This window comes from Aquarana catesbeiana, linkage group LG08 (assembly GCF_042186555.1).
Source record: "Aquarana catesbeiana isolate 2022-GZ linkage group LG08, ASM4218655v1, whole genome shotgun sequence".
NCBI classification, from domain to species: Eukaryota; Metazoa; Chordata; class Amphibia; order Anura; family Ranidae; genus Aquarana; species Aquarana catesbeiana.
Window position 1 is genome coordinate 140,996,906 of NC_133331.1, and position 27,874 is coordinate 141,024,779.

General features: G+C 42.1%; 1 protein-coding gene across 1 annotated transcript; it reads left to right on the top strand.

The window, feature by feature from the left end:
* The first annotated feature begins 125 nt into the window (after positions 1 to 125).
* HELLS (helicase, lymphoid specific) lies at positions 126 to 27,574 on the top strand. Its single transcript, XM_073596482.1, has 22 exons — positions 126 to 282; positions 5,369 to 5,487; positions 7,618 to 7,740; positions 8,044 to 8,091; positions 11,925 to 11,949; positions 12,057 to 12,118; positions 12,197 to 12,238; positions 12,320 to 12,544; positions 12,711 to 12,893; positions 14,701 to 14,844; positions 15,273 to 15,469; positions 15,551 to 15,647; positions 15,786 to 15,947; positions 16,979 to 17,118; positions 17,197 to 17,335; positions 17,807 to 17,890; positions 17,997 to 18,116; positions 18,227 to 18,343; positions 18,927 to 19,086; positions 24,320 to 24,416; positions 26,187 to 26,263; positions 26,590 to 27,574. Exons 1-22 carry the CDS (start codon positions 249 to 251, stop codon positions 26,667 to 26,669), a joined length of 2,475 nt encoding a protein of 824 aa, XP_073452583.1. The 5' UTR covers positions 126 to 248; the 3' UTR covers positions 26,670 to 27,574.
* Positions 27,575 to 27,874: the final 300 nt, after the last annotated feature.

Here is a 27,874-nt window from a genome sequence, read left to right on the forward strand (position 1 = left end):
CACCAAAGATAAAAGTCACATGACTCCACTAAAGGAAGGGGAAAAAAAAAAACTCGCGCCGTTTGCACACAGCTGAGTCTGCTCTCGCGATGTTTCCAACATAGGGATGGGCGGAGTGTGGGGAAACTTCAAAGGAAAGGGGGCGGGGTTTGTCGGACTTTTGATTGGGACGCGAGATCTGTGAAGTGATTTGGCGCGAGTTGGTCGTGGTGGAAGTGAGTGTGAGCTGTGTGTACCAGGACCGCACCATGCCTGCTGTGGAAGTGCCGCTCTCTGACCCTGGTAATGTCCTCTCCTTATAACACACCACGTAGTCCTTGTGTCCTGAGGGTTCTGTACTCTTCACGAGGGAAGGAGACTTTTAGTGAGAGGGTTAGATTGGCTGACAGGCCTTCTTCCGGAAATGCTAATTGCCTGGCTTTCTGCTAAGCTAGTATGGAATGTAGATTAGAAGGAGTAGAACTGGCTTGGCTCAGAATTCTCTAATGGCAGCCCCCAGACTTCTGTGTCCAGGATTGGTCAGGTCATTTTTTTTTGGGGGGGGGGGGGGGGGGGGGTTTACACCATGATCACACTTGTGCAACTTGACATGCGATTTTGAACATCAAAGTTGCATGACAAGTTGTACCTCCATGTTTTCTAACAATAGCCATTCATAGATGTGCGACTAAAAGGAGAAGTCCATCCTGGGATTCTCCTCTGGGTCACAGAAGTGTAATTCATTTTGCACTCCTGTCACCTGTTTTCATTGGAGAGTGGTCTGCTGATGTCACTGCGTCATCCCCACTTCCCAAGTCTGGAGCCACCAGCTGCCTAGATTGATGGCTGTCAGTCTCAGCGATCCGCTCCCCTCCCCTCCACAGCTCTCCTCTTGGGGATCTGTAAGAACCGAGGCATCAATGTTCAGAGGTTCGTTTCTCAGTGCAGAGATGCTGGGGGACAGATGCTGCATCCACAGAGGGAAGTATGAATTCAAAAAAAAAAAAAAATCCACGGTAGCTACAAGTAAGCCTTATTTATAGGCTTACCTGTTATGAAAAGTGGTTTGTAAGGGTTTACAATCACTTTAAGGTGTGACTTGTGAGACCCCCAAGTCGCAGGACATGTGAAATGCCATGCATCTCTCTGAGCAGTTCTAATTGACACTATTGAAGTCACTGCGACTTCAGAAAAGCACCACTATAATCTGACTTTGACACAACTTCAATGTCACAGGGTGTAAAAGTCTTATCAAAGTCACTTAAAAGTCGTGTTATGGACTCCAGTTGCACAGACAATCACGCAACTTGGGAGTAGGCTAGTGTGACAAGATTCTTCACTCTCAAAAGTTGCATGAAAGTTCTACCTAGAGCTGTGTGGTGGTTTTTATTTTTTTTTTTTAATTATTACATGCAACCGTGGGTCTGACATTGCAGAGGGACAAGTCCCATCCAAGTCACACCCATTCCACTTTGCACCCCAATGTCGCCCTACTTTGGAGTCCTACAAGCGTGAATGGAGCCTTTTCAGGAATGCAGTACGATCAGGTGATCGGGGGGCTTCCTATGGGGCCCATTCACATCTATGTAACCCCCTACAGTATGTCTTTGGCGGAGGTGCAGGGATTTTTTTTTTTCCTTATCTTAGGTTCGCATCTCTGCATGTGCGGCTGATGCATTTTTGTTGCACATTTAGCAATTTTTTTCAGGTGTGGTTTTTATTGCATTTTGCATGTTTCTGGCGAATGGAAACTGTGTTGATGTTGCAAAGAGGTGTCTGTTGTGTAGAAAAAAAAAATCAAAAGCACATAGATTTGTCTTTGATGCAATTCTATTGAAGTCTGTGAAGCCAAAAACACGCTACAGCTGCCAAAAAAAAAAAAAAAAGCGTACCTTCTTCAAAAACTGCATAAATATGGGACCCATAGAAAAATAAGGTTAAATGACTTGCAGTGCTTTTTGGATGTGAACCGAGCTTTAAACCTCAATAGAAGTGCATTACAATTGTACCTAAATGTGTTTTTGGTAGGTTGTGTTTAACAATCGGACCTTTTTTTTTTTTTTTTTTTTTTTTTTTTTTTTTTTTTTTTTTTTTTTAAAGAAGTGCTTCGGACTGCAAAAAATGCATGAAAGCCACATGCAAAGAGGTATGAACATAGCCAAGGGTCCACATTTTTGTGTCTCTCTGCAGTTGCACACAGACCATTATTTTGAATAGGCTGGTTTATCTGCAGTGAAATAAATATGCCCCTGATATTCTTCCCCACTTTTTTTTTTTTTTTTTTTTTTTTTTTGTGCCCCCTAAGGAACCGAAACATTGCGCCTTTCTTTCAATGTGATCATACTTCGATAAAAATAGCCTTCCGAGCGACATTTGTGATCCGTGGTGTGCTGGTAGATATAAGTGTAGTTCTACTCATTACTGGACCCACGTGTGCACCTAGACCAAGTCCTCCAGACTGTCATATCAGTGCTATGTTATTGTGCAGGAAATATTGGTGTTGCATACACATAAGGATGGCAGCACTATAGATGCATGAATGGGCAGATTTTTATATGTTCACTTCTACTTTCAGATTCTGCTATTAAACAGCTGTATGTTTCCCTATGAGAAGTAACCATGAACACTTATGTCAGGCAGAGAGGATGCTCTTGTGGTCTGTCAGTTGGCGCTGTCCCCATGCACAATGTCGGGTGGTGCCAACTGCTAACACCTAATGCATTTGCCCGGAGTTGCACACAGCAACCAATACAAGAGGATGCGGCTGCACAGACACAATTTAACATGCCTGCAGTAATAGGTGTACGGATCTTACTAAGAACTGTCTTTGTTCAGATCCGTGCGCTCGCTGCACATGTCAAGTTCTGACGTGGCAGTTGTGTTCATGCAACCTCTGCATCTGCTTGTATAATCTGTTTTCATGCAACTCCAAGTCAGATGCAGTCTCAGAACAGGGGCCTAGCATTGGTGTGAGCCCTTGGCCTAGGTTCATGTGTATGCAGGTCGGGATTGCATGCATAATCGCATCTTCTGACCTGCACAGGAATGTTGTGCTCTTTAGCAGACACACGTTGCATTGGCGTGTTTGTGTGCAAATCGGAATCACCATGCGTTTCTGTGCATCACGTTTTTAAAGGGTCTGGGATGACTTTCCCATGTCTTGAGGGCACAACAGTCCATTCAAATGAATGGGCTGCTGTAACCACTACATGGGTGCAGACATGCATGCACATATGTGAACTTGAGCCTTGTTAGCGGTAAAGCACCGCTAGTTTTTCGGCCCCTAGCAGGGCGCTTTTAACGCCCCCCCTGCTAGCGGCTAGAGAAAGGCTTAATAGCGCAGTTGCTGAAGCGCTTTACAGGTGCTTTGGCAGCGGTGCCCATTCATTTCAATGGGCAGGGGCGTTGGAGGAGCGACGTATACACTGCTCCTCCACCGCCCCAAAGACACTGCTTGCAGGACTTTAACAATTGGGAGCATTTAGAGATTTTTTTTTTTTCTTGGTGCCATTTTTAGAGCTAAAGCATTTCCTAGAACATCATGATGGTCGTTATTCCTAGGCAAGTGATGGCGAACCTTGGCACCCCAGATGTTTTGAAACATTTCCACTGATGCTCACCTACACTGCAGAGTGCATGAGCATCATGGGAAACAGTTTCAAAACATCTGGGGTGCCAAAAGGTTCGCCATCACTGTCCTAGGCCATTGTTTTGTCAGGGTTTTGAATTCAGGTACTTCTATAGTGCTGTCAACTTTACACCAGGGCTCGACAAACCCCAGGCATCAGGTCACCATTACGACCAGAAATTTTGACCTGGCGCCTGGGCTTCTGCCTGAATGGTACCCCCCCTGGCTATGTATCCTGGCTCCGCTTGCCCATCTGGGGGCCCCCGGGACAGGCATAGTGGGTGCCACTCAGTACAGAAGGGGGCTGGGAAAGAATGTAATGCAGTGCGATGAGCATTACATTCAGTGGAGCAATAAATCATGGCATCAAAAAGGATATGCTGCATATCCTATTTGAGGACACCGCTACCATCTGGTGCACTCCTGCAATACCACCTATCAGGAAATAGTCCGTCTTACCACCAGGCCCTTATAAGAAAGGATTCTGTCTATAGGCCTCGGTGTGCCTGATTCCCTATTTTTCAAGGGAGCTCTTTTGATGTGCCTTTTTGGTATATTTGTTAAACCCCTGCTCTTAACTTATAACACAATATACCATACACTTGATGGAGCTGAACCAAGCAGGAACTTTCTGGGGCAGTGTTCTTGTTTTTAATTCACATGGAATGTATACATATACACTACTGAAGTGATTAGAATTGATATCTTTTCTACCCCGATGGAGTTAAAACAGACACTGAAATGTGTCGGATGAAGCATATCCCTATTGTACTGTCCATGTTACAGTTGGTGTTATTATAGTTGCTTCTAGTCATGTACATTCCATGTTTCTATTAACCATTTGTTATGAATAAAACTTTTTTTTTTTCTTTTCTTTTTTTCTTTTTTATTATTGTTATACCAGTTAAGTGCCTATAAAGCCCAACCCAAAGGGCAGCTTTTTTACATGTGACATAAAAAATGGAACTACCACTATTTTATTCTCTAGGGTGTCTGCTTTCAGAAAATGTTTGGGGGGTTTTATGTAATCTTTAAGCCTAAAATGTGTGTTTATTTTTTTTTTTTATTATTATAAACCTGTGCAAAAAAAGCTTTGACTATGAAAGGGTTAAAGGATAAGTTCACCTTCGGGAACATGTTAAATCTGTAAGGTTTGTTGGTTACAAAAAACTAGCTGCTAACTTTTTTTTTTTTTTTTGCCAGCCTACCTCTTCATGCATGCATGCATGCATGCATGCATGCATTCATTCATACTAGGGCCAATTTAGACAGGAGCCAATCAACCTACCAGCATGTCTTATGAGTGTGAGAGGAAACACAGGGAGAATATGCAAACTCCCAGCAGGTAGCGATGTTGCTGGGATTTGAACCAACAAATCTAGTGCGGCTAAGCGGAAGTGCTAACCACTTAGCCATTGTAATTTTAGCAGTCGGTGTACCTACAGGGGCAATGTATTTGCTTCATGTAATAGCAGGATTCGATAAACCATTAACTTTGAAAATGGGTTCTTATGGGGGGACATTCATAATGCATACAATGAGCTTCTGTGTTCCATAATGAGCAGCTTTGTTTTGGAATGCCACCATTGTAGTAGAGCCCTAAAGGATTTTCAGCCCATATGTGACCAAAGAAGTTTGAAATGTGAAGCGTTCCATTGATGGAACATGGATGAAAATAGAACAGGAATTTTGTTTCAATATCTAAACTTTGCAGCTAAAGAATGGGACTACCATTTTTAAAACAAATGTTCTTGTTTGCAGCTTCATCGGAATCTGAGATGTCTCAATTACTGGATGGATTAATAACTCCAGCAATGTTAAAGGAAGAGGAAAAACTTGAGAAAGCAGCTCAAGTTGAGGAGCGAAAAATGATGGAAAAGGTGCAAATATTTTTGTGGATTTTACTTTTTTTTTTTTTTTTTTTTTTTTCTCTTTAGTAGCATGCTTGCAAAGTAAAACATCTTGAATACATGACCATGTTTAAAACATCATATTTTTTTTATTTTTTTTTATTTATAGACCACCTAAAGTGAACAATACTTTCACTTTAGGTTGTCTATACCCCCCCCCCCCCCCGAGTAAACCATGGCCACCCTTCACCGTGCTTACTTGGGAGAGGTGCCGGTGCATGAGGAACCAGAGTCTACCGCCTGGGATGCTGTAATGACCTCCATAGCTCCTTTGTGTGCGCCACAGCCTCTGCTGGGTCTTCCACTGGCCCCAGATGCCTGTCTGTTTGATCGCCACGCCCATGATACCGGAACCTAGTCTTCCGATGCCCCGATGATGCAGCTCTGCCAGAAGCCGTGTCACTTCCCATCTAGTTTGGAGCGTAGAAGTCTCCCCAATCTGGCCAGGTAACCACCTCAGCCTGGGGCTTGAAAATGTCTACTGCTAAGAGCAGCTCCATAGGTTGGCAACCACTGAGGTAAGTACAGTGGGGACCGAGGGTATAGGGGTGTGTCCTCTGTCAATTCTATTTTCTCTGTTTTTATGTAACGGTGAACTAACCCTTTAAGAGCAGATTTTGTCAGTCCTCTAATTTAAACCTGCAAGCTGTTAGAAAACCAGCCTAAACCTAACTTTGTCGTCTTCAATCTACAGATGGTAGCATGAAATTTTTGCAGGCAGATGTGGGAAACTGTAGGGCCTAGACCTAATAGTATATCACAGGACACAAGGCTTCTTCATATTCTTGACTACTTAAGTTGTGCTGCCACCTTAAGGTGATGGGACACTAGCCATAAAGGGCCATTCTGAGGCATAAGCCTAGGGAAAGGCTCCCTTGACAGAGTACAATATCGGGTACAGTGTTGGCCAGCACTACAAAGCAACTTTTAGAAATGGGCAAAGTGGGAAAAGCGAACAGATTTCTAGAGTGCATCACTAGGGGGGCCATCAGGAGAGGCTATTCTGATTCCCCTATATAGATCCTTAGTTAGAATTAATTTAGAATACGGTGATCGGTTCTGGAGACCTCACTTGCAAAAAGATACTGATGAGATCGATTTAAACAAATTGGTGATCAGTCTGAGTGATCAGGAACTTAAAGTGGTAATAAAGTGTGTGTGTGTGTGTGTGGTGTTTAGGAGAGATTCACACTGAATGCAGCTGGTAACATCACTGGTGCATGCACTCTAAAGGCATAGAATGCCAGACCTTCAGAGCTCCGTGCCAAAGCAGAGGGCTCCCGCACAGGAATAACCTCATCGCAGCTCTGGCCACTCATACAGCCGGATCCTGCGAGACTGGCTGGAAGCCTTGTCAGTGGTGACAGTGCACTGCTAGAGGGCTTTGTTCTAAGGTAAGCATGTCATAATGTACTAGTATGCGATTCATTCAACCGCTTTATGTACACAGTCGGGGGAGGGGGGCCCTGAAACGTTTAAATACATATGGGGGGGGGGGGGTGCCACAGTATTTTCATTGTGAAGATGAGGAACACAGGGACATGACCAAGCTAGCAGGAGGGAAGTTCAAAACTAATCTTGGAAAGTATTTTACTGAAAGGGTGGTTGATGCTTGGAATAGACTTCCAGCAGAGGTAGTAAGTCAAAAGTAAGACCCCTTTCACACTGGGGTGTTTATCAGGCGCTTTAGCATTAAAGCGCCTGGAAGAAGCCTCGTCTGCAATCCCAATGTGAAAGCCCGAGCCCTTTCACACTGCCAGCGCCTGAAAAACTCTGGTAAAGCACCGCTTGAGACTCCTTTCTCACAGGGGAGTTTTTCGGGCGCTGGCCGTGTGAAAGGCTAAAGTGTCTGAAAAACGCCCTAGTGTGAAAGGGGTCTGTGTGAAAGCACTCAGGCTTTCACGTTGGTATTGCAGATGAGGCTTCTTTCAGGTGCTTTACAGGCGCTTTTTTTTTTTTTTTTTCTCCCCACACTAAAGCACCTGAAAAACGCCCCAGTGTGGGGACTCTTTTCTCTATGCAAACTTTTAAAGGCAGGACATGTGCTCCACAATAAGTTGTGTACCTCCATTGACAAGTTTATCTTGGTTCCTCTTGCAGGCTCAGAGGTCTTGGGAAAGAGATTCCAATGAAATGCGCTATAAAAGGCTCCAGCATTTGCTTGAGAAAAGTAACATTTATTCCAAGTTCCTTCTAACTAAAATGGAACAGCAGCAGCTGGAGGTAAGTTATTTCCATGCACTGTTAATGTACAGAAAGACATGCTATGCTGCCTAGATGTGTACTATGGTGGATAACACAAGCCATTGCCACAACTTCCCTGACTCCTGGGAGTATGAGGGGTCTGCTTACTGTTTTCATTAAATCAGCCCGGTTTTTGTAAATGTTGTGTTTTTTGCTTGTCCAGGTAACATTTGCTGCTGTAGAGTTGGGTACAGCCAGGGATGACTGAATGTTGCTACAGCTCTGTGCAATGAAAGCTGTGAATAGTGTAACAGTGTTCCTCTTGGGGTTTTTTTTTTTCAGGAGATTAAAAGGAAAGAAAAACTTGAAAAGAAGCCGAAACCTGGACAGGTATCCTAATTTCAAGTTTATAGAAATGAAAGCGGTGTATACCTTGGCAAAATCTTCTTGCAATCTGCCAATTAATAATAAACTGCCTTATTTAATAATATAACACAAGCCTGCAGTGCAAAAGATATATTTTAGTTATAGATGTATTAAAACACAAAGATAAGACTGTCAGCAAAATAAAATAGCTTGTTAAATCCCCAGGGATCCCTGTGGTTATAACAGTTTCCATTTTAAAATTTGAACACTGTCTGTTGAAGCAATTTTATTTATTTTTCTTTTCTGTCATAGCTGGCTCTAGCTCCACCCCTCCTGGAGCCTACAAATATAGGGGTTCCAATGTTGAGCAGTTACAGCAAGCACTAAACCCTGCCGCCTCTGCATTCTGTAGCACTCTCCTTATCTCCCTGTAGTGGGGTTGCTGAACGTAGTAGTTCCACACATCACCCTGCTTGGCCAGGCATTCACTTCATACACACAGCCAGTCAATGAACAGTCCTTTAGCTTGGGTTTTGTGTGTGTGTGTGTGTGTGTATGAGGGCTATATCCGCTTGTTGGTAAATAATCAGGAGCTGCAGCCTGCTGTTCAGGGGGATGGAAAGGAAAACTTTTTTTTTTTTTTTTTTTTTTATTCTTTTGTAGTGGATGATTGCGGCTGGAGAAAAGGGCTCTTGCAAAAAAAACACAAGCTACTACACCTTTCAATCAGCCCACTGTAGCACCTAGTTTGTGCTGGTAGCGTATTTGGTGTGTGGGGTTTTTATTTTCCTTCTGCTCATGGTGAGAGCTCTTTAAGCAGGCTCTACATAAAACTTTACAGATTTCCTTTATGCATTTTTTAAAGGCCAATTCTATATGCGTCTACTGCAAGGCATGTCATTTTTTTCAATGGTGCTTTTCAGTGTTTACCGGAACTTTTAGGTGTGGGCAGAGAACGTTTTCTGCATACTCCTAAGGCAGGGGACAACAAACTCTATCTCATTGCGGCCAAATCAGCATTATGGTTGGCCTCCAAAGGGCCGTGCAGGTTTTCGGAGGACACGGCGTGCAGGGTTTGGCTCTGTCATAGGCTGTCCACATCTCCCTTCTTCCCCCGCCCCTACTCTGACCTCTGTACCACTCTCCCCACCTCTGCACACATACAAATCCCCCCCCAAAGTTTCCTTGTATCTCACCGGCCTGGCTGTAGTACCTCCCAGCAGTGTAGGTTGCTCTCGCTTGCAGGGAGCTCATTGGTCAGCATCTGTCTCCACCATAAGTGTAGGAAGGGATTTGAGAGCTGCAAGCTGCTGAGGAAAGCTGTCCTTGTGACTGGGAAGCGGAGAAAGTGAGTTCCACAATGTTCTGGCAGCAAAAGCACAGGGTGCAAGGGCCACATAAAATGGTCTAGTGGGCCAGATTTGGCTCTCAGCGCACGTGTCAAACACGAGGTCTAAGACATGCCAATCTGGCTAAACCTGCTTTAAAGCCGGAACATTAAGGCTGCGTTCTCACCTGTGAATGCACTCAACATTGACTACACATGAGAACCCCAGTCATTAGCTGCAGTAGGCTTCCAGCTCCCGCAGCAGTGTGACTACTCTCCTATGATCACTAATGAGTCTCCTCTCCCAGTTGACCAATTTGAACTTGAGGCAATTTTGGCTGCCTGCAGCTTTGGACCAGTCCTGGATAGGGGTGGATTGGATCCTATTCAAAGCAGAATGTGTCAGACAAGCACATTACAGGTGTAGATAATTGGCATGCAGGCTTCCACAGCCAGCAGCACCTGAATCCTGGAGTAGTGGTTCCTTCACTTGGTTGTTTAGCTCTTATTGCAGTTTTGGGGATGCTGGATGTGGACCTACTGGACAGGATGGTCTCCCAGGTACAGGGATCCTAGTGGAAGCAGCAGATACTCTGGTGTCTTTGGATAAATACAGCCAAATCTAGGTCTTTACCTCCCAAAGCTTCTTGTCAGCTTTGCATGATCAAGATGAAGGAAATTCGGTAATACTTTTTGCTCCTAACCAGCCTGGGCCCAGGGTGTGAGCAGACACTTCTTCATAGAGCTCCTGCTATTACCCTGAATTGATACGGCTTTGTGACACCCGGTTTCGGTCGTAAGACACGGGAACATCTGCTTTCACACCCACAGACATCTAGCCTCGAACAGTGGCGATGCTGACTCGTGGCAACCGAGGAGGCGGCTCGATCACCAAAATGGCACGGCTTCGGCATCTTCTCACCCCCTCCTTCACCTTCTCCCCACCACGCGCTTTCTGTGTCAACTTAAATACCCCAAAGACTGGACCAGAGACCTGACCTCAGTTAATATCTTACAGGAACGCTTTGGGGGATTAAGAGGTCTGCCTGATCGGACAGGATCTACAAAAGATAAGAGAACCATGGCAGCAGAGAGAATCGGTGAGGTAGAGGATGAACTTCCCAATATGCTCAGAGTCCCAATCCACTACACACCTAGCTAAAGCCACTGACGTGCACAGAGGACTTTGTTGCGTCTTAAGCAATTTTCAATGTGCGAATAGTGGGATTACCTGAGAAAGTGGAGGGCTGTGCCCCCCCCCATCTCCACTCCCCCCCCCTCAGTTTGTGAAGCATCTTGAGTTGGTTTCTTGGGCAGTTGGTTCCAGAGCAGAAGAATTTTCTCACTATAACCGCAGGGAAGCAGTAACAGCTAATTTAAAGCAGACCCTGAGGTCACCACTGCGTTACGGGCCTATGTCCAAAGGCAAAGCCCCTTTCATACCCAACGCTCCAGTGGAAGCGCGCATTATTGCTCCTGCAAGATCTCTATACGTTTTACAAGTGACAGTTCTATCTTGGGATATTAGGGGGCTACACAACCCCTTAAAACAGTAGTGATGCCGACACTGCAGGAGGGGGGAGAGGAGCAGGGCTTTGTTCTCTTGTTTTGTTTGAGAGGGGGAAAAAAAAATATTCCCAGGCAGACATTACCTGGGCAATATGCAATATTAAAGCTGTATTCCACCCAAAAATGGAACTTCTGCTTTAAGGAAAGGCGACACCCCCCCCCCCCCCCCCCCCCCCAGCATGCCATATTTAAAAGCTGCAGTATTTTTGTAGCTGCTGACTTAAGATCTTATGTCCCTAGCTGCCATCCTGCTTTTTACCTGCTTACTTTAATAGCAATAGCTATTAGCAAGTATGTTGATACCCAGGTTCTGAGGGACAGGACAATCCAAGTCTTGATTCCTGTATGCTAAAAGCTTGGCAGTCTACTTCTGTATGGGCTCTCATTGGATGTTGAAGGCATATTTCACTTTTAAGTCTTGGCTTCCACCCTAGGGGTGCCCACACCTCCAAACTGCTTTTGGACATCTCCAAGGTATAAGACTTCTGTTTAAATTTTCGATTAACAAGAGATTTATTTATTTTTGCACTCGCTGTAAAATCCTTTTTCTTGGAGTCCATTAGAGGACCAAGTCCCACCTGTGTTTATGATCGTGCTCTTTCCAATGTTTTGCTACAAAACAGAGGCCCAGTGGGACAGGTTACCTTGGGCTAGCGTCTAGTTTTATTTGCTAATCCTGTAGGTAGCAGTATAGGCCAAAAAGGCTTTCAGTGCCCTTCAAAGCATCCAACCCCTTTTTTAGTCCAAAAAAAAAAAAAAATCATATTTGCCTGCACCTAATTTTAGATTGAAGCCTGTACATTTTCACCTATCACTAAGCCAAGGAGAAAAGTCTCACTTTACAAAGTGAACTTGGGCTGACTTCAGTCATCCAGATCATGTGTAGTAATGCTATTTAGTAACTCAAACCCACTTTGTGAATATGGGATATGCTTACATTTCTTTTATTTTTTATTTGTAGCCAAAAGAAACTTCTGGCAAAACAGGTGAGTCTTTGTGGTGGGTTTTTTTTTTTTTCTTGGGGGGGTTATGTACATTCACCCAGTGTGCGCTGATATGTGGCAATTAAGGGGTGCTTTTCTTTTTCCTTTAGCTCAGGCAAAGAAAAGACCACGTGAGGAAAGCTATTGCATCTCAGATGTCATGTCAAAAGAAGTAAGCATTTTTATCTAATGGAATTACAGCACTGCAAAATATTCTATTGGAATCCTAACTTTTTTTTTTTTTTCTTAGGATATTTTAACTGCCTCCAAACGATCCAAGCAGGATTCTGAGGTATATGTGAGGAATTTGTACAGTTTATCTTTGTTTTAGAATTTAATTTTTATTAATCATATATTCCCCCCCCACCTATAGAATGATTCTTCTGCCTGTAAACTAACATCTGAAGAGATTGAGCAGATGGGAGATTCGAACACTGTAATTAAAGATCGCCTGTCTCAAGCTGTGAGGCACAGTGCTAAACATATGCTGGACCCAGTGAGGAAAGTAGATGGCCAACCAGTTCCTTTTCAGCAGCCAAAGTACTTTGTTGGAGGTGTGATGCGCTGGTACCAGGTGGAAGGCATGGAATGGCTCAGGGTAGGCTAACTTTGATAAGGGAATTCCATTAAACTGCAGGCATTTTGCTGTTTTCCTAACACAATAAATATTTAATGGTTTTTAAGTCTGTATTTTTGATGAGGGTTTTTCCCCACCTTTGAATGACTTTTTTTTTTTTTTTTTTTTTTCCCCCCTCCTCTAACAGATGTTGTGGGAGAATGGAATTAATGGCATTTTGGCTGATGAAATGGGCTTGGGGAAGACTGTCCAATGTATTGCTACTATAGCGATGATGATTGAAAGAGGTGTACCTGGACCGTTTTTGGTTTGTGGCCCTTTGTCTACTCTTCCTAACTGGATATCTGAGTTTAAACGGTTCTCTCCTGAGGTAATTTTTTAGTTTTGGCTTAAACTATACTAAGCTTGTTTAATACTGTGCATGCTTGGCTTCCTTAGTTCAAAAGTGTTCTTTTCTTTGTCTTGGGTACACATGGCAGACTTCTTGGGGCGCTTAGTGTAGTTTCATAGTTGTGTCCCTAAAATAAATGTTACCAGTTTCCAAGATTGGGGATAACTTCATAATGGGCTTCAGCTGTTTTGATGCACAGCTAATAACTGATATGCAGTTATCCAATCCATTTTTTAACTATTCTCTCTGACCATTGAGGTATCAAAAGAGCAGTAACATATGATTGATATAGGATGGGCAGAGGCACCTCCTGAGTGGGCTGTGAGGGGCAGCTGGCTGCTTCTCTATGCTGTACCGGAGGAACGATGGCTCTGCCTGGAGGTGGAAGGACACAGGACACAGGTTCACGAATCATGGACTGTTGAATTGTCTATAACCAAAATTTTGAACAGTTTCTGAAAAAATTTAGTGTTGCAGCTCTGGTTTCTATATTATCCCTAAATGGCTATTCAGGAGTTGGTGGTAAGGACATGTAAACTTTCACATTTCTCTAGGTTTCTTCTACAAGAGAAATGTTGGGGGAAGGAGTACATGTATGAGCTGTGTTTTTACTACCCTCCCAACTGCTCCTTTATCCTCCGGGGGGGGGGGGGAGATGGGCAAAAATGTGTTTCCGGGGCCTACAGCTCATTAATTTTTTTTTTTTTTTTTTTTATTGGGACCGATATTGTGTTGGACCATTGACAATTATACAGCGATCAGTGCTATAAAAATGCACTGATTACTGTATAAATGTCACTGGCAGGGAAGGGGTTAACACTAGGGGATAACTGGGTTCCCTAGGTGTGTTCTAACTGTGGGGGGGGAAGAGGGGGAAAGATAAGACTGACCTGGGGAAAAGATCGGTGTTCATACTTGGTATGAACACCGACAATCTCTCCTCTCCCCTGGGATCTGTGTGTTTACACACACATCCTGGTTCTTGCTCTGTCACAAGTCATCGCAGTGGCTCCGGGTGCACGCCTATATTGGCTAAAAGGCGAAAGCGACGTAAGGTAACATTGATTTGCCAAGCCAACCTGCTGCAGTAAAACTGCGGCGGCTGGTCCGGAAGTGGTTAAATGTTGACAGGTGTGTTTGGGGGTGGGGGGGTGGGTGGTTTCTTGATTTGAGAATGAGGCAGCTTGGTACTCAAACTAGTACAATCTTCACTTTTTTGCCATTGTTTTGAGCAGTGATTCATAGTATAAAGAAAACTAATCCGATCGAACAAATTGTGGATGTACACTGTAGTAACTCCTTGGACAGCTATTTTAAAAAAATGCCATTGTGACAATGTGCAGACAGGTTATTTTAGAACCCTTTTCACACTGGGGTGCCTTGCAGGCACTACAACGCTAAAAATAGCACCTGCAAAGCGCCCTGAAAGAGCCGCTCCTCGCACTCCAGTGTGAAAGCCCGAGGGCTTTCACACTGGAGCAGTGTGCTGGCAGGACGGTAAAAAGTCCCGCTAGCAGCATCTTAGGAGCGGTGTGTATACCGCCCCTGCCCATTGAAATGAATGGGGTAGGGTGGCTATACCGCCTGCATAGCGCTGCTGCAGCAGTGCTTTGGTGGTTTAACCTTTTCTCGGCCGCTAGCAGGGGGGTAAAACCGCCCCATTAGCAGCCGAATACCAGTACTAAAAATAGCGCTGTTTTACTGCTGGCACCGCCCCAGTGTGAAAGGGACCTTAATGTCATTCAAATCCACATTTAAAATATAGACATTTTGTAATGTGTTGCAGATTCCAGTGCTGCTTTACCATGGTAACCAACAAGAACGTCGTCAATTGGCACAAAAAATTAATAAACGAGATGGGGTTTTGCAAACTTATCCTGTGGTTATCACATCTTTTGAGATTGCCATGAGGGATCGTCCAGTCTTGCAGGTATTGTATAATATTGTACAGATATGTGCATTAAAGCAGGGGTTGGCAAGCTGTCAATCGCGATCGGCCACAGGGAGCAGACGGGTAGATCGCCGCCACAGCTCTTCTCTGCCTCTTTCCACCCGTTCACTGGAGAGCGGGAGACAACATAGTGCTGGTTGGAGGGCAGGGGTGGGAGGGAGCTGCCTCCAGTGATTGGGTTGGTCTTGGCAATTGGGCAGAGGACGTGTGTGTGTGTGTGTGTGTGTGGGGGTTTTTTTTTTTTGGGGGGCGGGTACAGCACACTACCTCTACATCTTTATTGGATGGGCTGTGGGAATTGTGGTGTGTGTGTGTGTGTGTGTGTGTGTGTCTCTATATATATCTCTATCACTGTTTTTTTTTTTTTTTTTTTTTTTGTTTTTTTTTTTTTTTTATGAATTCTACAGCATAGATCCTGGAAATACATGATTCTAGATGAAGGGCACAGGATTAAAAATATGAACTGTCGACTTATAAGAGAATTAAAGCAATTTCGGTCTGACAATAAGCTGCTCCTCACTGGGACACCACTACAGAACAACCTAGCAGAGCTGTGGTCTCTCTTGAATTTCCTGCTACCAGATGTGTTTGATGATTTGAGAAGGTAACTAAACACTGACTGCTTGACTTCAGCGGATTGGCTATTTACACACTGGCTTTCTAACCCTTCATTTCTTTTCTAAAGCTTTGAATCCTGGTTTGATATAACTGGTATCTCTCAGAATGCTAACGACATTGTGGTCAAGGAACGTGAACAGAACATTTTACATATGCTGCACCAGGTAATACCATATCTTAAATGTTGAATTGGGCCGGCCCCCTCCCCACCCCCCATAATATGCCATTACATTAATCCCTGTTTCTCTGGGACGAGTAAACTTTATTATATATATTTTTTTTTTTTTTTTATATTCTTCTAGATTTTAACACCTTTCCTGTTAAGAAGACTAAAAACTGATGTAACGTTGGAGGTGCCGCCTAAGCGAGAAGTTATGGTCTATGCTCCATTAACAAAGAAACAAGAGGAGTTTTACACAGCCATAGTGAATCGGACCATTGAAAAAATTGTGGGACAGGACAAGGTAGTCACTAAGTTGCATTTTTTGATTTTTGTTCTGACTTGGAAAATTTTAGTATCATTTTGCATTGCATGGCGTCAGCTGGGGGCCATGCATGTGTAGGGTTCCTCTCCCCTCAGGGTTTAGTTGGGGGAAGCCTGAGATTAGTTATTTTCCATGCTGTCTTGGAGCCATGCATTTCTCATGTGAACTGCTGTTCCTCTCGGAGTAGGAAATCGCTGAATCCATGCACAAACTTTATTGGTAAACTTCTTTTGCAAGTTTTCTTGTGTTTTTAGAAGTTGGTACTCTATATTAATGGCACCACTAGTCAGTTTGTAGGCATTGGCACACTTCTGAGTGTATTTGGCATTAAAGATTTGGTTGTACACTGTAACAGTGTAAAATGGATTCCTTTTATCTGTATTCCTAGGGCTTTCTGTTATGAATAAAACTGAGCATGCAGTTCGACACACTGAATTGTGAAACTGAAAATTAATAAAGGAGTGATTTCCCATGGCAATGAAATTTTAATTTCAATATTCAGTATTTCCAATAAAGATACTGAAAGCATTTTCCAAGACTATGACTAGGCATGGGTTGTGTGTGTGTGTGTGTTCTGTTTAAAAAAAAAAAAAAACAAAAAAAAAACATACAATGTGTCCAATAAAATCCATGTAACTACCTGCTCGCAGTTCTGCAACATGTAAACAGCTGCACATGCTCAGCTTAAATTGCCAGGTTGACTTGACCCCTGCACAGGAGTTGTCATCCTGCGCTGGTCAGTGGCATTGCTCAAAGACCAGCACACAGGGAGAAGTTGTCTGTTAGGGACCCAGGCTGAAAAGTTCCCCTTTAAGATATTTTACGCAGAGCTTAGCTGAATTTTTCTTCTACCTGCGGTTTGGAATTGTGATCTAATTTCCCTCTTGGACACTTTTTTTTTTTTTTTTTTTTTTTTTTTTAATTTGTTTAATGTTAATGCTATAAAACATTGCCTAATGTGCATCGTGTGGGGGTTTTTAATTTTTTTTTTTTTTTTTCCTCTTGGTTAGCCCACAGAGCCAGTACAAATATCTAATGGAAGAGGGAAAAGAAGAAGTCGCAAAGTGGTGAATTATAGTGAGGTGGATAAAGAAACTCCGGATGAACTTTTTATCCGCCTCCTCAAACAGCAGGAAGCTGAGCAAGAAAGGTATTTGCTATGTAACTCTTCTCTATTGGCGACCAGCTGTAGATGTTAAGTGTACACTAAACATTCTGTCTTCTGCAGGATTGTGATGGAAGTCAATCTGCCAGGGAGTGCAGAAGTGAACCTTAAAATGAGGAATATCATGATGTTGTTGAGAAAATGTTGTAACCACCCATATTTGATTGAATATCCTCTAGATCCCGTAACCCAGGAGTTCAAGGTAAGGCTTCAAGAGGTAGTCTTTATGTGTAACTGAAGAGTGAACTTTTTTTCAGGTGCAACAAAGGCTGGGTTCACATATATGCGGTGCAGGACACCACTTATGATTCAGATAAGAATTGCTCTGCATTCCTTTTCAAATCGCATGCGATTTGAGCCCATTCATTTTGTATGGGCTCAATTTGCACCGTGCAAGGTTTTTTTTTTTTTTTTTTTTTTTTTTTTTTTTTTTTATATATGTGATCTGGTTTCTTACAATCTCACTACGTTTTGCCATCTGTTTTGGGGTGTCATTAATTTAACATTAAGACTGGTGACATATGCATGAACTGAGTACAATTTTTTCAGTGTATGGAAGTGTTCAGGATTCGTGGTTTTTCCCACGCCACATATATGTGAACTAATGTGTTTGTGTGCAAAAATAAACACACTTTGCCATACAAGTCTTTTGTTTGTTTTAATTTTTTGCCAGATTGACAAGGAACTGATAAATAGTTCAGGAAAGTTCTTGATCTTGGATCGGATGTTGCCAGAAATGAAGAAAAGAGGACACAAGGTATTAATGCTGCTTACTTATAGATTTGTGCGTTTATTTAAAATCCTGCCTTTCGTAGTATCCGTTTTTTTTTTTTTTTTTTATTATGCATCTTTTTTTTTCTTAGATTTTGATCTTCTCACAAATGACAATGATGTTGGACATAATAATGGATTACTGCTATTACAGAAATTTCACCTTCTGTAGATTGGATGGAACTATGAAATATGCAGAAAGAGAAGAGAATGTGAGGTTCAGCTCTGTTTATGGATATTGTGTACCTACTGATGTGTTCTGTGATGCCCCTTAACTTTTTTTTTTTTTTTTTTTTTTTCTTCTTCTTCTTCTTTCTCACAGATGCACAAGTTTAATACTGACCCTGATGTTTTCATCTTTCTGGTTAGCACACGGGCAGGGGGACTGGGAATTAACTTAACAGCAGCGGATACAGTAATCCTTTTTGACAGTGACTGGGTAAATGCTATATATATATTTTCTAAAAAAAAGTCTACAATTTTTTTCTTTTTTTTCTAGTGTCCATGGTAGGATAGAGTTAATGGCAATCTCAATGTAAAATGCAGCAAATGGTAATTCTTTCATCTATATTGACAATGTTTTCTTGCTAGCAGGCAAACGGGTCAAAGATCTTGGTGCTTCTGTAGTACTTGAGTCATAGCAGAACTGTGGATTTCAATTATGACAATCTTTCTGACATGCTAGTTGTGGTTCTCCATCCAGTTACAATGTGTTTAACACTGCTTGGCTCCTTTAAATCAAATACAGCGCTAGTGGTAAATTGCATCTAGAAGTACAGGCTACTGTGTAGCAGCATCTTTTTCTGCTCACCAACTGCAACAAGGTTGCTTTCCTTGATTCTTGAGATTGAGGGTGTCATTGTGTGGTTAAATGGACGTTCATTCCTCTGGTTTATTTGTTAGCATAATACTTGCGTATAGTGGAACATTTTAATTACCAGTTACATGTCTGAATTTGCTGGCTTCAGATTGGTTGTGTCCTTGGTATAGATGATTTTTCTAAAATGTCTTCTCTTGCACAGAATCCTCAAGCTGACCTTCAAGCCCAGGACAGATGCCACAGAATTGGTCAGACAAAACCTGTTGTGGTGTATAGACTAGTGACTGCAAATACTATAGATCAAAAGATTGTGGAAAGGGCTGCAGCCAAAAGAAAGCTAGAGAAGCTGGTGATCCACAAAAGTAAGTTACCTACCCTTGTAGTTTAAAATGATCTAAACTTGAATTGGTAATCTAGTATGATGCTTGCAATGCCTGCTATCCCAAGCAATCTAATCGAATATTCCATATAGCAGCCACAAGGTTGTGCTCTGTTTCTTCAACTGGATGTAAAGTGACAGTCATGAAAGTGGCTAATTGAGGAGGTCTGTGTCCTGTTGGCTGCTTTGGAGTGCAGGAGACATTGGGGGTCCATTAGACCCCCAGTGTCTCCATAAAGAGTAATGGTCACCTGCTCAATTACATGTAACCCCTGTTGCTCTGCACATGCTCAAATGCTAACGTGTGCATCTTATGTAAACTGCAATCACCACACATGAGGTATCACGCAAACACGTGAGTGAGGGCAATGTCCTAAAACATAACCATAGTGTGTGTTTGTTTTTTTTTCCTGAAAACGTGCATTTAATAGTTGTGCAAATATGCAACTGTTTTTTATTCTACAAGGCCTCTGCTTTCAGAAAACCTAATGCTCCTGGGGGTTTTAGGTGTTATATGTGTTAAAAAAACAGCAGAAGTGGTTTACATAACCCCCCCAGGCTTTTTGCTTGTGTGGACAAAAGTTTGTGAGACTGCATGTAAAGATAAGTAAATATTTCTACAGGCGCTAGTGACTGAAATTTTCACCACTTGTCTATGTTCAGAAAGTTCTGTAATAAACTGGAATGACACAGGGGAAAAGTATTAACACACTAAAGAAATGGAGGTGCAAAAAAAGGCATGGACAGCCAAGACACCAGCTGAAATCTATCAGTAACTTTGCAAGCAATCCTGCCCCTTGTCGGTGCAAATTAATATTGGCTGGTTCAGTCTCCAACTGATGGGCTATAAAAGGTGTCTCATTACCAAGGAGTCACAAACCTCATGATGGGTAGGGGCAATTGGCTCTCTTGACCTTTGCAATCTTATTGTAAAACCTACTGATGTCATTGGTTATAGAAGAATTTCTGAATGTTCCAGTGAGCACTGTTGGGGCCATAATCCAGAAGTAGAAAGAACATTTCACCAAAAATTGACCCATTAATGTGTGTGTCACCGGCGCAAAACCAATATTTCAATCAATTTAATAGTGATTTTTTTTGGCTGCTGCATTCAAAAAACCTTTCATAGGAAAGGACTAAAATGTTGTTTTTTATGTGTGAATGCGCTGCTCCCATCTATGCACCCTTTTTAATATTCACATACCCTACCTATTAATTATAGAACTAACCTATATAAAAAACATATACATGTGAAAATTCACCACATTAGACCAAAACCATATAACAAAAATCCGATGACATATATCACACATGTAACAGAGTCCCCAAATATATGCTTTCAAATCTTCTATCAATTGCCGTGATTGGCGTGCTCCTGTGTTCCTTCAATATTCATAAAGTGACTGTGTGATCCACCACCACCTGTAAGATTGGCCACTCACCAGATACTTCTTTAATAATACACCTTTGGTTCATTCATGGGATAACCACTCCACTTAAGAAAACCTCTTCAACGGCTATAATTGGACTTTAGTGTTCCTCATATAAAATATGGATAAAACGATCATCGCGCAATACGTTTTAAAACTGTTTATTATGTAAAAACAAAAAAGAAGTGTACACTCACATTTAAAAGTGCCCTCGAGCCGGCACAGAGCTTATCCAGCAGTTAGGGACGGGTGTGGGAACTATAGCCTAGTTCGCCTATGTGCAATATGCGACCTCCGTGTTCCGCTTGCGTTCCACCCCTCGTATCCGTTCGCGTCCTCACCAGCCACTACCGTTTCCGATCACGTGGGCAAAAAAACTCCCAGCAGCCTCTACGCGTTTCGCATCATAGTATGCGAACTAGCGAACTAGGCTATAGTTCCCAAACCCGTCCCTAACTGCTGGATAAGCTCTGTGCCGGCTCGAGGGCACTTTTAAATGTGAGTGTACACTTCTTTTTTTGTTTTTACATAATAAACAGTTTTAAAACGTATTGCGCGATGATCGTTTTATCCATATTTTATATGAGGAACACTAAAGTCCAATTATAGCCGTTGAAGAGGTTTTCTTAAGTGGAGTGGTTATCCCATGAATGAACCAAAGGTGTATTATTAAAGAAGTATCTGGTGAGTGGCCAATCTTACAGGTGGTGGTGGATCACACAGTCACTTTATGAATATTGAAGGAACACAGGAGCACGCCAATCACGGCAATTGATAGAAGATTTGAAAGCATATATTTGGGGACTCTGTTACATATGTGATATATGTCATCGGATTTTTGTTATATGGTTTTGGTCTAATGTGGTGAATTTTCACATGTATATGTTTTTTATATAGGTTAGTTCTATAATAGGTAGGGTATGTGAATATTAAAAAGGGTGCATAGATGGGAGCAGCGCATTCACACATAAACAACAAAAATTGGCCCATGACCAGGTGCTTATCACAAGATTTCTGACAGGAGTGAAAAAAGTTGTTTAAGGACCACTTGTGGAGAGCTTCAGAAATTGGGTACAGTTGTTTCAAAGAAAACCATAAGTAATGCACTCAACTTTAAGTACAAAAAGGTGCAATGCATATAATGGTCCATATCCAAAGGTAGGGGAGCAGACAAGTTCCTTAGTACAATCCCAGTGTGTAGAAAGCCAATATTATACCAGACTCCTAGAGCGATAGAACTCTCCTCCATTTATTGACCTCTCTTCTCACCAAGGTCAAACAAGCTATTTTCCCACTTACACAGGGGAGGCACAGGCAGACTGGAACCAGCATCAAACTTTCAAATGGTGTCTGTTTTCTCCAAAGACATAAAACATGGACACGATCTTTTTCCCTCCGTAAAAAAAAAAAAAAAAAAAAAAAATGGCATGCAATGTGCTGTTAAACTTACAAGCTTTGTCATCTTGTGTACAGCCTCTTAAAATTTACCATGCACTCAACTGCCATGGCCTGTATGCACACTCACCACGCAAGACTCCATTGATGAAGAAAATTCATGTTTGCTGCACAACATTTTGGACAAGCCTGTGACATACTGGGAGAATAGTCTGGTCAGATGAAATGAACCCTTTGGATGCCAGCAGTGGTGAACCTACGGGTTGGAGCAGTCTGCCCCAGGTGCCACACATTGTTAGGGGTGTCAGGCTGGCTATCAAAACCGGGACAAGGGAGTGGCGGGTGCTGGCTCTGTGTTTATGCGAGTGTGCAGTGTCATTTTGTTCAGTGTCACTGAGCTCACATTGGGCTCTATAGTGCCACCTCTGACTGCATTGTGTGTGTTTGCTGCCAGCAATTTACACAGGGACATGTGGAATCAAGACTTGGGACAAGGAAGACCACCTTACTAGTAGGGGCTGTGAGTACAAGGGAGGAGGTGGTTTGTGTAGGGGGGGGTCAGAGCTGTAGTGTGGGCCAGCTGAGTGTTTACATTTGTGAGGGGATTGAGTGCATACAGTTACGATCGGGGGGGGGGCAGAGTGCCAGATGTAGGATCCGCCTCTGGTGCCAAATGCTATAGGTACGCCCCTGGATGCCAGACTACACCATGTTTTGGAGGTTGAATTGCACGTCACACCCAACCCCCCCCCCCCCTCCAAAAATATACTAACAGTGAAGTTTGCCAGTTACGTATGCTGAAAAACAGCCCCACATGACGATCCCACCTACAAACTTTAGATCATTGAAGGAAGGATAAATGGGAAAAATATACCAAGACATTCTTCATAAATATTTGCTATCTACGAGGAAACAAGGGTGGACATTTCAGCAAGAAAATGATCCCAAACGGAGCCAAGGAAACTTTCTCCCTTTCAAAGAAAATAAAGCTGCCAGAATCACCTGACTTGAATCCAATAGAAAATCTATGGAAAGAACTAAAGATCAGCATTCATAGAGGCACACAGAACCTTCAAGATTTGAAGACTGTGGAAGAATGGGCCAAAATCGCACCTGAACAATGCAAGTGACTAGCTTCTCCATACAGGAAGTGTCTTGAAGCTGTCATTACCAACAAAGGATTTTGTTCAAAGTATTACATTTCAGTTGGCATGAAAAGTGTATTGCTCACACTATTTTATTACACAACTTGATTTCTGAACTTGGGGTGTTTTTTTTTTTTTTTTTTTTTTTTTTTTTAAATTTTGTATGTATGGATCGCATGGGTTGGTGCAGTTAGAAATCTGTTTACATAGTAAAATAAGTATTAAACACATAATTTTTCTGTGTGTGTGTGTGTGTGTGTGTGTGTGTGTGTGTGTATACACACAATAGAATATCCATTTTTTAGTAAAATATAAATGATGCGCCAAGTAAATGGATACCTGTCAGTTTTAAAATTGCGTACACCCGACCAAACTACGGTACCTAAATATCTCCATAGGCGATGCCTAAACCTTTCACAGGTTACCAGTTAAGTTACACAGGAAGTCTGGTATCATTGTGCTCACTTTGACGGTCGTGGTGACTCACATGTGGTGTGAACATAATTTTACATATACATGTGCAATACATTTGCATGGGGGATGGTAGAGAAACTTGTTTCTCTAGTACAGTGGTTCTCAACCTTGGGTCGTACCCCCCTCGGGTCAAATTATTTCCCAGGGGGCACCAAATCCTGGGCTGAACAGTGGTACATCCTAAAATGTACTGTACGAGTGGAAAGGAACCAGGGAGCGCTAAATGTCCGTAGGTTAGGTGCGCAAATTGCTTGTCTTGCCTTTAGTGCTGACAACCCACGCTACGAAAATAATTTTACTGTTGGGTCCCCACAACTTGGGAAGTTGTATCAAGGGGTCCATGGCATTAGGTTGAGAACCACTGATCTAGTACCAAATTTGTAACATATATATTCAAGAAAATATTTGCAAAAGTGTTTTTTTTTTTTTTTTTTTTTTTTTTTTTTTTTTTTAGCAGTTAAGCTAGCAAACATATTAATGCTCTCCCTTATGTAAAGTTTTTGGCAAATGTTAATGTTTAGTTCTGATGGTGAACCATTGGTGGTGTGGTTCTCTCCATGCTTCATCCCTCTGAGGGGGGTTGGGGCGCTTGTGCTCTCAGGTCTGCAGATTGGGGTGATTTTTGGTTCTTGATGTCCAAGCTGCCACATGTCAGTATTTTTAGAATGCCATGTGTTTTTTATGGTTTTGGATGTGAAATTCCCAACTTAAGCTTAACGTTTCTATAAATGTGGTGTGTTTTTTTTTTTTTTTTTTTTTTTTCTTCCCCCAGATAAATTTAAAGGTGGACACAGTGGAATGAACCAATCTAAAAGCTGTCTTGATCCAAAAGAATTACTGGAGTTGCTTCAGTCCCGGGATCATGAAAGGTAAGAATTGGGGGCTCTGTCTTCTGTCCTGAGAAATATTGCAAACTTTTGGGGGGGAATGCAAATTCTCTAACTGTTATGCTTTTCCATGAACATCGACATTTGTCACGGACCTAGAACAGGTATACAGATCAGAAATTGTAATCCCTAAAATATAACAAGTGAGCATGAAATGCTCCTGTTCTTTAGGACAAAATGTTGACTAGTAGGGGATGTAGACTTCTGTGCATGTCCTTCTCAGTGATTTGTAACTGGTGAAGCTGGATGGCAGCAATTGATGAATGGGTTGTGTGGGAGGGTTGTTCTTTTGGGCTCTAAACATGGGCATTGTGTAATCTTGGTTTGTGAATTTTTAGTCTGCAGACCATTAGGTTCTGCAAGTATTTAATAAGCCTCTAGCAACTTGGTCCTTAACCCCTTCCCGGCTGCACTATAGCTGAAAGACTGCTACAGCGTGGGCTTACTTTGCCAGGAGGCCGTCCATGGACATCCTACCGTGATTGCGTGGCCTGCGCACTCTGATCACTTTGGACTCAGCTGGTCACAGATTGGAGTAAAAGGTCAAGTCACAGCAGCCATTTACCATGTGATCAGCTGTGTTGAATGACAGCTGATCACAATGTAAATACAAGACGGTTACCTGCTTTCCGTGTGAGAAGCGAGCCGATAAACGGCTTGTTAAAGAGACATCTACACTAATCAGGACACTGTTAATCAGTGCCCCGATTATCAGTGCAGTCCCATCTGCACACATCAGTGAGGGAAGAAATATATTACCTGTCTAAAAAATTTTAGAGCTATGAAAATTTTTTTTTTTTTTTTTGCAAAAAATAAATGATTTTAAATACAAAGAGCCCTATTTTTGTGGGGGGAAAAATGTTTTTCATTTTGGGTACAGTGTAGATTCACCACACAATTTTCAGTGTGAAAGCTGAAAACTGGCATAGGTAGGAAGGTGGTAAGTGCCCAGTAGGCAAGTGGGTTAAAGTATCAGCAGATATTGACTAATGCCCATTTGGGGCCTTAGCCTTTGACTGTGGCAGTTAGTGTTGGGAGCTGCTGAAAGTGATGTCCATACTTTATCCTCTAACCTCCAGGTGAAATTTTTAGTAAGTTCAGCTTTAGTAACATGTTCTGCCCACACAGCCGCACTGTTGACTGTGAGAATGCTGATTAGCATGTGCCTACTTTGCTCTTTCCACAGAAAGCTACAGATCTGAAACTGATCGCCTGTTCAGAGGTGAGGGCACAGAGTGGTAAAGCTTGATACACACTATAAAACTTCTGTGGGGGGTTTTCTTTCAGATTTACCAAAACCATATGAGGTCAAACCTTAAGAGGGTCTATTTGTATGTATGCAATCGGGCACTACATGGTTTTGGTAAATCTAAAGGAAATCTGAACACAAGTTGTGTAATGGGGTCTTGGAGTCTACAGGAGCTTGACATTTCACCTGCAATCCATTGGTTGCAAGTTCTGGAGAAGAGAAAAATGCACTTTTTTTAACCTTCAAAATTATGCAATTTTTTTTAAGTTATCCTTTAACCATTGAGTCCAAGGTGCCATTTTTAAAATGCATGGGGAAAACAAGATTATAGAGCATTCTGCGCAGCAAAGTATGGACCAAGTAGGTTTCAGGCTCATGCGCATAGAGCATTTTTCTTCTGTGTAATTGCTTGAGCCATGGTAAAATTTGAGTACTGTTTAAAGTGTTGACTGGCAGCTTTTACAGTACATTTTGTGAAGTTTAAGCGTTTCTCTATTTTTCAGAGAAGTAAAAGGATCCAATGGAAAAGTCATAAGTGACAAAGACCTTGAATTGTTACTTGATAGAAGTGACCTCATTGGTGAGTTGAACCTTCTGGGTGATGCATACAAAAGAGAAATGTGCATAGTCTTTTGCTTGCCCATGATATGAACACCATTAAAGGGCATGTGCCAGCCAACTGAGCCCTGCCTTTCTGCTACAGTCAGTGGAGAAATGTGCCCCATCTGTGAATATAGGCTTTATTCATCTGTTTTAACTGTAATTGCAACACACCAAATCTGAATTGTACATGTTCCCAGTGACATGTAGTGCTGTGCTTGGAATAATACATATAACAAATGGGTGGGCATTCCTGTACTACAAAAATTCTGTATTAACCATAACAATTATTCCATTCTTTTCTAGAACAAATGAAAAATAATGCAACCTGCAAAGAAAGTGGGACGTTTATGGTTCTTGAAGACATGGAGGAAATTGCAGTCTGAGATGCCCAGACTAGTTCGCTCTGCACTTCTTTCTACTGTTTGCTTTTTAACTGTAATAATGGAGGGGTGGTGCTAGGTTGGTCTAGAGAGTAGGATTAACCCACATCCCCAATAGTTTATACATAGGGAAATTTGTTCCTCTTATGGGACTTTAAAGGGAAAAAAGCTACTCTGTGGTAATCATGAGTATAAGGTTTTATTAGCAAAGGGTGTAGATGTACACCTCTACATTGCAAATAGAAAATACAAAAGAAAAATACAGGATGCGTGACAATGGGTATGCAATGCAGTACATAAGGTTACAATCATTGACTCCGTTGCATACGGGGAGTAACTGACGCGTTTCTAGTGTTGCTCTTCAGGGGTGTATGATTAAGACCAGCACGACAAAAACATGTCTAATTGAAAAGACAGTCATGAGCAAAATGTATGACAAAAAAGTTAACATAAGTATATATCTAATACCATCCAAGTTTAAAACCTATTCAGGTAGGTACACCACGCATACCCACTGCGTCACGCATCCTGTATTTTACTTTTGTATTTTCTATTTGCATTGTAGATGTGTACATGCTAATAAAACCTTATACTCATGATTACAACAGAGTAGCTTTTTTCCCTTTAAAGTCCCATAAGAGGAACAAATTTCCCTATGTATAGCTTTTTAACTGTAGGTTAGAGAGCGATTGACCTGCCTTATCACAGTAGTGGTTTAATTTAGACCTGATAAGGTTTGTTTTTAAAGTACCAGTGTCTTTCTAGAATTTTGAAATGCCATGGCCATCACTGCACTTTTACTTGACTTCAAGGTTATGTTAATGAACAGTCTTCCTGTGGAAGTATTTTTGTGTGTGTCTGTTTTTTATAATTGTTACAAAACCTGTTAATAAAAAATTTAACTCCTACTGTGTTGTGAATGGCGCCAAAATGAAAGTTGTGACTACTGGCTTGGAGGTGTGCCTATTAAGGAAGGTGCTTTTAAAAGTGCTGAGATTTGGACCTTGAAAGATATTTACCGTATTTATCAGTGTATAACACGCACTTTTTTTTTTTTTTCCCCTTAAAATCGTGGGTGCGTGTTATACGCCGATCCCCGCTGATTGTGAGTGGAGCGAGCGCCAGCGATATACACATAGCCGAGTGTACTCGGCTCTACTCAGTCAAGGGCGGGACTGCGAGAGGAGCCGAAACTAGCCGATTACACT

Bases quoted from the DNA above. Each gene is read 5' to 3' on its own strand.
- HELLS (XM_073596482.1), top strand. From the start codon at position 249: ATGCCTGCTGTGGAAGTGCCGCTCTCTGACCCTG. The intron at 17,891-17,996 runs GTATTAATGCTG...TTTTTTTCTTAG, and splicing joins TGAAGAAAAGAGGACACAAG to ATTTTGATCTTCTCACAAAT. The intron at 26,264-26,589 runs GTGAGTTGAACC...ATTCTTTTCTAG, and splicing joins TGATAGAAGTGACCTCATTG to AACAAATGAAAAATAATGCA.